This window comes from Podarcis melisellensis (assembly GCF_964234715.1).
Source record: "Podarcis melisellensis genome assembly, chromosome: 2".
Taxonomy (NCBI): domain Eukaryota; kingdom Metazoa; phylum Chordata; class Lepidosauria; order Squamata; family Lacertidae; genus Podarcis; species Podarcis melisellensis.
In genome coordinates, this window is record NC_138529.1 from 119,633,887 (window position 1) to 119,646,552 (window position 12,666).

The 12,666-nt window shown below is 46.8% G+C and overlaps 1 protein-coding gene across 1 annotated transcript in view; it reads left to right on the forward strand.

The window, feature by feature from the left end:
• LOC309364328 (alpha-2-macroglobulin-like) overlaps positions 1–12,666 on the forward strand; it is a 62,035-nt gene that overhangs the window by 1,295 nt on the left and 48,074 nt on the right. Inside the window, exons 2-8 of the mRNA XM_081901308.1 lie at positions 94–277; positions 1,296–1,461; positions 3,837–3,889; positions 5,406–5,426; positions 8,803–8,971; positions 9,507–9,591; positions 10,846–10,993. Of these exons, the coding sequence (XP_081757434.1) occupies positions 94–277; positions 1,296–1,461; positions 3,837–3,889; positions 5,406–5,426; positions 8,803–8,971; positions 9,507–9,591; positions 10,846–10,993 (826 nt within the window). The remainder of the gene's footprint in view (positions 1–93; positions 278–1,295; positions 1,462–3,836; positions 3,890–5,405; positions 5,427–8,802; positions 8,972–9,506; positions 9,592–10,845; positions 10,994–12,666) is intronic.

Consider the following 12,666-nt stretch of genomic DNA (forward strand, 5'->3'; position numbering starts at 1 on the left):
GCCCTGGCTATAATGATGAACCAAAAACAAAGAGCCCCCGGTGTTGTCCTCACTTCCTGGTCTCCCTGACCTTTCTTGCCCACCTCCTCCCAGGCAATACTTGGTTCTGGTGCCCTACTTGATCCACACAGAGACGCCCGAGAAGATCTGTATCCAGCTGAACCACCTGAATGAGTCGGTGACGTTGAGCATCACTCTGGAGCATGGAGGGCAGAACAGGACCCTGCTCACTGACTTGGTGACCAAGAAGGATATGTTCGGGTGCCTCCCATTCCAGGTGAGAATTTATTGCTTGCCATTTTGCTCTATGTGCCTAAATTGAGGTTGCCATGCTCTTCACATTGCAGCAGGCACCCTCATGCCTGCCTCTATGTTGCTCATCTCCACGACTATTGGTTCCTCTGCTGCCAGGAGAGGAGCACTGGGCCATGCTGCGCTGGGGGGGGCACCTGCATGGGGGTTGAAGTGTAGGTGGGTTACCACGAGGCAAGACACAGTGATAACAGCAAGAACTAACAGAACCGGACAACAGGGCCAAAGCAACTGCCTATATACATATCCGAAGGCCTAGGCCACTCCCACTCCCAACGTGATTGGCTGTCTAAAGTTCCAAGCTGCCAATCATGACTCAGAGTTTAAGGGCCAATGGCAGAGGCCCAAATCCTGAAATGTTCTGTGATTGGATATCATGTATCGAATCAGAACGCAGGGTCTCATAATCCTTAGTACAGACTCAAGCTCAGGCAAACACAGAGCACTGAATACCTAATAGGGGTCCCTGCTTCAAACCCCCTCAAAAATTCACACCCAGAGCCATCGCCCCTCTAGCACCTCCTCTCCTCTCCTCTCCATGAAAAAGATGCACCAAATACATCAAAATGCAGTATTTCCTATGCAGTCATACCTCGGGGTGAAGTAGCTATGGGTTAAGCATTTTCGGGTTGCGCTCTGTGGCAACCCGGAAGTAAAAGAGTGCATTACTTCTGGGTTTTGCCTCTCGTGCATGCGCAGATGCTCAAAATGACATCATGCACATGTGCGGAAGCAGCGAATCATGACCCGTGCACGCGCAGACACAGGTTGTGTTCGCTTCAGGATGCGACCAGGGCTCCGGAACGGATCCCGTTCGCATCCAGAGGTACCACTGTATTAAGAAAAGGATAGGTGAGGATTAAGAATGTCACATGTACACACTGCTTTCCAAACCAGCAGTGGGAGCCCCCTGGATTCCAGGTAAGTGGGAGTCTATACACAGACCAAGCCTGCTCCTCTATTCCTTTTCCTTCCTTCTCCAGGTTCCCAAATCCAGTGGTTTTTCTAGCTCCCCAGAGACATTCCTCACAGTGGATGTAAAAGGGGATACGCTGCACTTCAAGAGCCAGAAAGCTGTGCTGGTCAAAGATCTGGACACCCTACTCTTCATCCAGACAGACAAGCCCATTTACAAGCCAGGGGAGACAGGTAAGTGAGAAGCTGGGTTTACGGGAAGGGAGAACCGCTAGTTAAGCGTCCCCTTTGTAAACAAGGCTCTCTACAGACCACATTCAGCCTGCGAACAAGAGGATGGAGAGAGGCGACATGATAGCCATCTTCAAATACCTGAAAGGCTGTCGTCACATGGATGGGAGAGCAATCTTGCTTTCTGCTGCTGTTTCAGAGGGGTAGGGTGTAAATCAATGGGTTCAAAATACAAGAAAGGAGAGTCTGGGGGGAAAAGTAAGGGACAACTTTCTGTCGGCAAGAAACGCTCAACAGTGGAATAGACTCTCTCAGAAGGTGGAGGACAGAAGTCTGTCCAAAGTTTGGACAGAGCTGAGTATACATTACATCTGGGAAATGTGCCCAGTGGTGTAGCATGGGGGCTGTGGCTCCAGGTGCAATTTTGTGAGGGGGTGCAAACAGGCGCCCCCACAGCAGGCTCCCTCTTTGGGGCCTAGATGCATGCAAGAAGGAGCTGCTCCTAGGCTGCGGCACATGCTGGGTCGCAGCTCCGCCTCTGGGGTCAGGCCAGATCCGGCGGCAGAGAGCAAGAGAGTGGGAGACAATGCTGCCGCCCACCTTCCTCAGCTGCGAGGTGTCTTGTGCCAGACTGCAGCAGCTCAGTCGCAGGGCCAGGCCTGACCTGGTGGTGGAGAGCAGGAGGAATGTGGGCAGCAGTTTCCCTGCTCCTCTTCTCCCCTGGACTGTAGCAAACGGGAGGGGTGCCCTCTGTGCCCCTTAGGGGTGTGCCCTGCATGCCCACCGCGGACAGCATGGACATATGCTCCGCTGCTGAAATGAGTCGCTAGAGGGCTGTGACAATTTGTGTCCTGGGTATGGCTGGACGATGTATTGACACATTGCCCAGGACCGGTTTGGGGGCCAGAACATGACAGTGGCTTCACCTGGCAGTATATTGTTGGTGGGACTTGCCTGCACATGACTCCAGTGCCCTTGTGGGGCTGGGGCCGAGGCAGCTTGTTCCTCCCTCCACTTTTCAACATCACGATGTATTACCATATAGGGAGCGGGTGGCGCTGTGGTCTAAACCACTGATCCTCTTGGGCTTGCCAATCAGAAGGTTGGCAGTTCAAATCCCCATGGTGGTGTGAGCTCCCATTGCTCTGTCCCAGCTCCTGCCAACCTAGCAGTTCGAAAGCATGCCAGTGCAAGTAGATAAATAAGTACCACTCCGGCGGGAAGGTAAATGGCATTTCCATGCGCTCTGGTTTCCGTCACGCTGTTCCGTTGTGCCAGAAACGGTTTGTTCATGCTGGCCACATGACCTGGAAAGCTGTCTGTGGACAAACGCTGGCTCCCTTGGCCTGAAAGTGAGATGAACACCATAACCCTATGACTGGACTTAACTAGCCCTTTGACTGGACTTAACTAGCCCTGGGCTCTTTAGACCAGTCTGCCCATGCACTGTCTGAAACATAAATTGGCATTATTTTCAGTTCTTGCAGCTCATTGCATCTCTACGTGGACACACCAGAGACTGAGCATGTCCTCTTCCATTGAATACTCTGTGCTTGTTAGGGGCAACAGAGTGGGGCTTCAAAGGGCACTTACCAGATTATCACTATAGTGGGGTTTGAATTGCACACCTGCAGGTTCAAGTTATGCAATGATAGTTGATTGGGAAGTCTTGCATAAGAAACCTGCTTTCTCCAAAGGTCTCGCTTTGATGTCATGTGTTTTCCCTACAAACAAATCAGAACGAATGCACCTTGAGCAGTTTGTATGGGAGCCCATGAAGAATGGGCCCCTTTTGCATTTATGTTGAGTGATGCCTGCTGTTTGGGGATTCCTTTTATATACATATTTATCTGCACGCAGAGCACCCATGCTACAAATCAGCCACAAGTCATCAGGACACAACTGCAATTGAACTTGCCTTTTAAAAATCTTATTTCCATTTTAATGGCCCAAAAATGGAAACAAGAGGAACTACCGACCTTGAATGAGTGGAGAACGAAACTTATGGACTATGCAGAACTGGATAAAATGACTGGAAAAATCAGATATCAGAAAGATCACAAATTCATCGAGGACTGGGGAAGGTTCACGGATTATCTGAAAATTATATGTGATGAACAGACAACGCTAGTGGGTTTTAAGGAGGTTTTGTGATAGTACAAGGTATATTGTAAAAAAGAAACAGAGATGGAAGGATAATATTAAATTGGCAATATTATATATAGAAAATGCGTGAAGATAGGGAAAATGGATGATTGATGGAGGTGCTGGTGGAAGTTCAAAAACTGGAAATTTGTAAACATGGTTGTATGGACTTATTTGTAAAGGAAAATTTTAATAAAAAAATTATTAAAAAAAAAATCTTATTTCCTTTCCAGTTCATTTTCGTGTTGCCACCCTGGATGAAAGTTTCCGACCTGTTACTGGAAAAGTGAGTTTTTCTCAAGTATGATATGCAGATGGGTGATCAGAGGGTAATACCCATTTATTTAATTATTTAATGTTAATTAAAGCATCAGTTCAGACCAACAAGAGCACCACTAGGACACTTGATGCTAGGAGCTATATCCTGTACTAACATAACTCTGGAGCTAAATTCTAAAGGTAGAAACTCTGTTTTTTAAAAACAAAACAAAACAAAACCAGTTTTCAGCTCTGTGGAAGGAGTAAATTATAGTTCCACACAGTACAGATCTGGTTAATGGAAAAGTCAGTTTAGATTTTATTTTTTAAAAATAAAGATAGGCTTCTTCTTTTTTCAAAAGGTTCATTTTGAATTTCAATCTTCCTAGGTTAAAAGGGTTAGGTGGTTTGGTTTTTAAGGTGAAAAATGACTCAGGTCAAAGTTTCAGCTTTCAGTTCAGTTGAAAACCAGCTTAAAAAAACTGATCCAGTTCATCAAAAGTGAGATTATAGGTGGGAAAACTGTTAAAGTCGCAAACCAACTTTGCTGCCTCCTTAATATCACTGAGTAGCTGGCCAGCGGAGCTTTTCTCTGTGCCGAGGGGAATGCCGATACCTGTCCCTGAAAACAGGGACGACCAGGCACCTGTCGTGACACGTTTGTCAGGCAATTTGAGGAAAAGCCCTCTCCACTTCATGCTGAGTGGAATGCTGCCATTATTGCAGCGGCATACTACCTTGCCGATCCTGCAGAATTGGTTTCAGTCAAAGAGGCCTGAGGAGGTGGACAAGAATGGGCCCTGTTTTACTTGTTAGAATTGCTGTTTCATTTGCTTTCATATAGTTGTTTTACTGGATTTCGGTTTCATTTTTTTTTAAAAAACAATAGTTTCAAAATAAGATTTGCAAATGCAATAAACGAAACATTGAACTAAAATACATCGTAAAAGCAACCATAACGGCAAGAGGAGTAAAAATGAATCATCAACATCAAGCTTTAAAAAGAATGAAGAGTGTGATGAATGAATGTTGGGATACAACATTCGTATTTATACAAAATATATCAGGTATTCATAAGTGTTGCCAGATAAAATTGTATTGAGTAGGAACATGCCAAACATGAGATTGTTTGGTCATATGAATCGCAAACAGCCTCAAAACAGATGTAAAGTCTGAAGGAGCCAGCACCTTATTCTATGGGTTAGTTTTTTTAGAAATGGGAATAAACTCAGCTTTTTAAAACCGTAAGTTCCAAGAGTGAAAAAGATGAGTGCTTCTATCCTTGAGAGAACATTAGGTGAGTGGGGACCAGCAGATATCAAATTAATAGTTGACAGAGTTTTGTTTTGTTTTTTCTTTAATGGATATTGCTTCTATGTTGTCCTCCCTCCATATTAAGCTGTTTAGAAAAGCTTTAAAAGGAATAAATAAGCATAAAATACTGCTGGGGAGGTTGTGGGGTGGGATTTGCCTTGGAGGTAGTTTCTCATTCATTGTCATCTCTGATTTCTCTCCCTGCCCCCTTCTGTCTTTTGCTTCCAAAGGTCCCATTGATTTACCTCCAGGTAAGTGGCCAATTCATCTTCACCTCTCATCATAATAACCTATAGCTAGTTTGGGGGCAGGGAAACAATGTGAAAAGCAGAATGCAGCTATCCTTTGACGATCGCATTTATCGGAATTTTGCGATGCAGTTCTCCAGCTGATGTTACCTTGGATAATCTCGGGCAAATATTTGCTACAAACAGAGAAAAGGGGGTTTAGCTATTAACTGTGGCTACAATCATCCAACTACCTGTCAGCAATTTCTGTTTAACTCAACAGGGCTTGCTTTAGAGTTGCTTTAGAGTTTAAAAAACTATATGTCTTTTTGTAAATAATAAATAATAATAATAAATTTTATTTATATCCCGCCCTCCCCAGCTGAAGCCAGGCTCAGGGTGGCTAACAACAATAAAACAATAAAGGTAAAGTAAAGGTAAAGGTACCCTTGCCCGTACGGGCCAGTCGTGTCCGACTCTAGGGTTGTGCGCCCATCTCACTTAAGAGGCCGGGGGCCAGCGCTGTCCGGAGACACTTCTGGGTCACGTGGCCAGCGTGACGAAGCTGCTTTGGCAAGCCAGCACCAGCGCAGCACACGGAAACGCCGTTTACCTTCCCGCTATAAAGCGGTACCTATTTATCTACTTGCACTTAGGTGTGCTTTCGAACTGCTAGGTGGGCAGGAGCTGGGACCGAAAGACGGGAGTCACCCCGCCGCGGGGATTCGAACCGCCGACCATATGATCGGCAAGTCCTAGGCACTGAGGTTTTACCCACAGCGCCACCCGCATCCCTAATAAAACAATACAACAGTCTAAAATCATTTCATTATAAAATTAATTCAAATCAAATTGATGGCAATCATTGGGCTAGAGTTCTGTGGAGATTGCCAAAGGAGGGAGTCAGGCTGTGCCCTGACCAAAGGCCTGGTGGAACAGCTCTGTCTTGCAGGCCCTGCGGAAAGATGTCAAGTCCCGCAGGGCCCTAGTCTCTTGGGACAGAGCGTTCCACCAAATCGGGGCCACAGCCGAAAAAGCCCTGGCTCTGGTTGAGGCCAGCCTAACCTCTCTGTGGCCTGGGACCTTCAAGATGTTTTTGTTTGAAGACCGTAAGTTCCTCTGTGGGACATACCAGGAGAGGCGGTCCCGTAGGTACGAGGGTCCTAGGCCTTCAACACCTGAAGGCAGCTTTTAATGTTTGATGCATTCCACCCAGCATCGCGCTCTGTATTTTGTCAGAAGCTGACCAGAGTGGCTGGTCAGATGAAATGGGTGGCGTTTAAGAATTGTTGTTGTTGTTGTTATTTAGAGTGCAGGTGCTTAGGAGGTTGTGCTGAATGTAAGAAGGACATGAAGAAGGATTTGTCTTCTCCCTGGCCCCCTTGCAAAAATAAAAATCTATTAATCAGCTCGTTGTAAAATAAAGAAAAGTCAGGTCCTGGATAGAATCAACTCAGCTGAAAACTAGCTTAGCCCCATTGCTTTGGGTTCGAGATCCTCTGGAAGGAGAGAACTGCACACATTATCTGCAATTTCTTTAAATCAGTATATCCCAGGCATAGGCAAGCTCGGCCCTCCAGATGTTTTGGAACTACAACTCCCATCATCCCTAGCTAACAGAACCAGTGGTCAGGGGTGATGGGAGTTGTAGTCCCAAAACATCTGGAGGGCTGAGTTTGCCTATGCCTGGTACTGTATTTTTCGCTCCATAAGGCGCACCTGACCATAAGGCGCAACCTACTTTTTGGGGGAAGAATTCAAGAAAAAAAATACCCCCAGCCCCAAAGAGCAGGTCAGGGAGCAGCGGGGCTGGCGGGGGAAGCCTGGGCCCCCCCTCAGCCCCAGGGACCACACATTAGCTCCATAAGACGCACAGACATTTCCCCTTAGATTTTAAGAGGAAAAAAGTGTGTCTTATGGAGCTAAAAATACAGTATATCCTCTTACACATTCAGCTTCCAGACTTGGTAGGTGGCCTTGTTGTAACTTGTCCTGGCAAAGGGCAGGTAAGAGATGAGGGTGGTGATGGGGTGACGAGGAGGAGTCTAGCTTCAGCAGGCTGTGAGGTTCTCTTTGCCCACCTGCCTCCCCTTCTCCCAGCCCCTCAGGAGTGAATTTGTTTGCATGGTTCCTCAAACAAACCCTCTGTCTGTTGAAATTGCTGGTTAATTGTCAACGAAGCCCCTCTTTGGAGGGTTTGAAGTAGGGCTGTGTGCAAGCCTGTTGATCTGCCCCCGATTTGCAGCCCCTGGATCAGGCCAATGCTCCCTGTGGCTAGAAAACTCCCCTTCTGTGCCGACAGAGCAGCTCTGGGATCCTAGGAGCCAACTCCACGTCCAATAAAATATCTGAGGGGGCTGGGCTCCCCAAAGTTGATAGGCATTCAAATGGTGTGTGTGTGTGGCATGTCTTCTGGTCAGTTATGTGGGGGAGAGCTTACCTGGGCCTCCCCAATATTTATGCATTGGCACCCCTTTCTGAGCTGCTGCAGAATCCCTACTGCAAATATAGTAGCAGCAGACCCTCCAAATGTCCCTACTTTCCAGGGACAGCCCTAATTTAGAGAAGCCGTCCCAGTTTCTGATTTCATCCTGGAATGTCCTACTTTTCTTTAAAAGGTAAAGGTAAAGGGACCCCTGACCATTAGGTCCAGTCGTGGCCGACTCTGGGGTTGCGGCGCTCATCTTGCTTTATTGGCCGAGGGAGCTGGAGTACAGGTCATGTGGCCAGCATGACTAAGCCGCTTCTGGCAAACCAGAGCAGCACATGGAATGCTGTTTACCTTCCCGCCAGAGTGGTACCTATTTACCTACTTGCACTTTGACATGCTTTCGAACTGCTAGTTGGCAGGAGCAGGGACCAAGCAATGGGAGCTGACCCCGTCATTGGAGAAATGTTGGAGGGTATGGAGTTATCCTGCTATATAAAGGCAATCCTGATAGGGTAGTTTCTTAAATGTTTAATGTTTTATTGTGTGTGTGTATGTTGGAAGTTGCCCAGATTGGCTGGGGCAACCCAGTAAGATTTGTGGGGTATAAATAGTAAAAATTATCATTATGGAATGGGTCATCCCTATTTTCATCGGAGAAATGTTGGAGGGTATGTAGCAGGTGTTTGACCACCTGCGATCCTGAATGCTGGTGGCATCTCATAGTTTATGTACTGAACTGTTAACCTCAATACTCCCCTTTCATGCCTATTGTGTGGTTCTAGGGCTCTAGAGACAGGGACTTTGTGTGGTCCCTGCTGCAGAAATAGCAATTGCTTTCCAACTCACCTACCCCAGACCATTACACCACTGGATATGTCCCAGCCTTGTCCTCTTCTGGAGCCAGAAACAGCAGTCCCTCCTTTTAACCCGTGTGATTCCCCCCACCCTTAACTTTCTTGTGACTTCCAGGATCCCAAGAACAACCGCTTGATGCAGTGGACCGAAGTGGAGCTGAAAGGGGGCCTGGTTCAACTCTCCTTCCCTCTCGGCTCTGAGCCCCCCCAAGGCACCTACAGACTGAAGGTGCAGAAAGTCACCAATGCATGGGAGGAGAGAGCCTTTGAAGTGTCGGAATATGGTGAGGAGGATGGAAAGGTCTCAATTGGGCTGCAGGTTATTGAGCACCCAGGATGCTGAGCAGAAGGGGGTTGGGGTTTGTGATGTATCTATCCCTTCATTTATTTTTCCTGCTGCCTTGTGGAGTTTGCACCCAACAGGGGCTAATAATAATGAGAAGTGAGGTCACAGGGAACCAGGCAGAGGGCCTTCTCAGTAGTGGCACCCGCCCTGTGGAACACCCTCCCATCAGATGTGAAGGAAATAAGCAACTATCTGACTTTTAGAAGACATCTGAAGGCAGCCCTGTTTAGGGAAGTTTTTAATGTTTGATGTTTTATCGTGTTTTTAATATTCTGTTGGGAACCGCCCAGAGTGGCTGGGGAAACTCAGCCAGATGGGCAGGGTAATAATAATAATAATAATAATAATAATAATAATAATAATAATAATACAGTGGAGGAACGGCCGATAGGCTGTTTTGGAATCTTAGAGGTGAGGTTTGCAAGTCCAGCCAAAGCTTTCCTTCACCTCCCCTCTTCTCTCCCCTTCTGTAGTATTACCCAAATTCAAAGTTGTGGTGAAGGCACCTGAGGTCATCACGATTCTGGCCGAGGAACTGGAAGTGACTGTTTGTGGAGTGTAAGTGGGACTTCTCGGTGGGACGAGGGTAGTGCTTCCCAAAGTGGAGGCAACCTAGGGGAGATGCTGGGAGGCAACGGGGTGTTGGTGGTAGGTGCTGCAGGTGGTGAGTCAAGACTCCTGCTAAGTGACTTTAAACCAGAAGTTGGGAAACTGGCATCACTTCAAGTCCACCCATCACATTCAGAATTTACTTCATTGTGGTTACTAAATGTGGTATCTGTCAGGAGTTCAGCCTACACTCGAGGAGGACCCTGGCAGAGACACATGTCCGACAGGCATGTTCCCTCCCTCCTGGTCGATTGTTTGGGAGTTTCAAAAGCTTTCTTCTGCCTGAACATCACAGCGACCGCTGCCAACCGATACCGGCACACTTAGGGATCCGCAGAGTTTGCACACCTTGCATGACAGACCTCAGCAACTCAGCATTTTGGCTAATCTACTTTATTTACATATAAACACGCACGGAGCACTGCAACATGGCTCCTTCTCTCTCTAGCATCAGACAGCAAAGAGAAAAAGAACAAAGGACAATAGTCCCACTTCACGGAACACAGTAACACAAACATCCTGTCTCCGTCACTTCCCAACATATACCGTCATGTGAAAGACAACAATCCCATGACTGCAATCATGGAGCAGGAATTCTAACAGTATCTAAGACCCTTTCTCTACCACAGACCCTGGAGAGAAGCTGCTGGAAGTCAGAGTAGACAATATTGGTCTAGAGGGATGGAAAGTCCAATCTAGTAACTTCTTCACCAAACTCCGGACAATAAGCACTCACGAAAAATATAAAGTTTTTTTTAAAGAGGCAGTCTTGTCAATGTTCCCTATATCTCTGTATCCTTTCTGAGGTCTTCCCCACACTAACTGCCACACAACCAGGGCTGTCTTTAGCATATGTGGCACCGGGGTGCAAAAAACTGCCCAGCACCCGGGTGCCCCACACCCCTAGTGCCTATGGGTAAGTTGACCCTGCACACAACTCTGTGTCGGAGCAGTTTTTCTTACACCCCAGAGTTTCCCCCACAAAAACCTGCTCTTTAAAGCTGAAATGCAACAAATCTGGATTTTCCGTGGTTTGCCATTTGCTCTGATTCAGCGGTAGAGAGTGGGTTTTCACGGGGAAAGCTCTGGAGAAAAAATAACCCCCGAAATGAGCACTCAAAGATTTAAAGCATAGATCCTGCCTGCAAAGCATGGAGGAATAAGCCCTTGATCAATGCTATCTATGACTGTTTCTGTCTCCAGGTACACCTATGGGATGCCCGTTCCTGGACAGGTGAAGATACGTGTTTGCCGGAAGTACAACGATGCCGCAAACCGACGGTACAGCAGTTACACAAGCTCATGTTCCTGGGCAGAGCTGGGGGGTGTATGTGAAGAGTTCAGTGGAGAGGTGAGTCTCCAAAATAAAACTTAGGCTCAGTACAGATTTACAGTCTTAGCTGGGAAGGGTTGCAGCTCAGGAGAAGAACATCTCCTTTGCATGCAGGAGGTCTCAGGACTGATTCTCAGCATCCCCAGTTAGGGCTGGGAGTTAAAAGAAGCTAAAGGAAGACTTGGACAGCCAAAGTCTTCTCAGTGGTGACAACGTGCCCCAGCAGAGGACTTGATTTCTGCCAGAAGCTGGACTTTTAGTGCTGCAGCTCCAGCCATCTGGACTAAGTTACCAGTTGAAATTAGACCGCTATCCATCATCAAACCATTTGGGCAGCTATTTCACACACACCCCAAACAAAAACAACAACAACAACAAGTCTTCTCCTGGAGTGAGAGTCAGCCATTCTACATATAGCATATAGATGACCCTTGGGGTCCGTTCCAACTCTTCACTTCTATGATTCCATGTTCTTTGAATTCTATAAATGGCTTTATTGTTGTTGAGGCGTTCACAAAGTAAAGGAAGGATTGAACTCTGATTAATAAGAATACACACAGAGGCTTGAACCAGCAAGACTCTGGGAGGGGTGCGTATGATAGTCTCTCTCTGAGTCTCCAGCCCCCCTCAGCCCAGGTCATTTTATTCACAAAAGAACTTTTTACAGAGTGTGCGTAAGAACCAATCAGATTTCCTCTGAGCATTTAAACAAACCCCAAGTGGGGACAAAGTTAAACTATAAACACTAGTTAGGCATGCATACTTTGGAGTAAATGAATGAAAACAACAAAGGGGTGCATGCAGCAACGCCGGAGGTCATCAACAATCGGTACACATGATAAGAAGGATGGCCAGGAGGACAGTGACCATTATCACCTTAATGTGAAACCTGTTTCCTGGCCCTAAGATTAACATCCAAAGATTAATATACAGTGGTGCCTCGCAAGACGAAAAGAATCCGTTCCGCGAGTCTCTTCGTCTTGCGATTTTTTCGTCTTGCGAAGCAAGCCCATTAGCGGCTTACGGATTAGCGCTATTAGCGGCTTAGCGGATCAGCTGATAAGCGTCTTAGCAGATCAGCTGTTAAGCGGTTTAGCAGCTTAGCGGATCAGCTGTTAAGCGGCTTAGCAGCTTGGGAAAAAGGGGGGAGGAAAAAACCCCCGCAGGAACTCGCAAGACATTTTCGTCTTGCGAAGCAAGCCCATAGGAAATTCATTTTGCGAAGCACCTCCAAAACGGAAAACCCCTTCGTCTAGCGGGTTTTCCATCTTGCGAGGCATTCGTCTTGCGGGGCACCACTGTATAAGAAATCTACATTGATGAAACTGCCCATTATCTTTGAGGACCCAGGACGCCTGCCTGTCTAAGTGTGTACGTGACTTGTGAAGCAAGAGAGAAATGGGCAGTAGAGGAAATGGCCAGAGATGCAGAGGGTTGTGGGATTTGATCAGAAATTATTGGCAGTGAATCAAACCCAGTCAACACAATGCATTCATCATGGACACAATGGCTTGATGCATATTTTATAATTCCTCATAGTAACCCCACCTGGCCCCACACTCTGGATATTTGCACTCCTACAGTTGTTTGTTGTTTTTGTTTTTAATTTGGGATGATGTTGTTTATTTATTTAAATGACTTTTACAGCTTGCTTTCGCCCCACAAAAACCTCAGAAGTGGCTTGCTCAAAA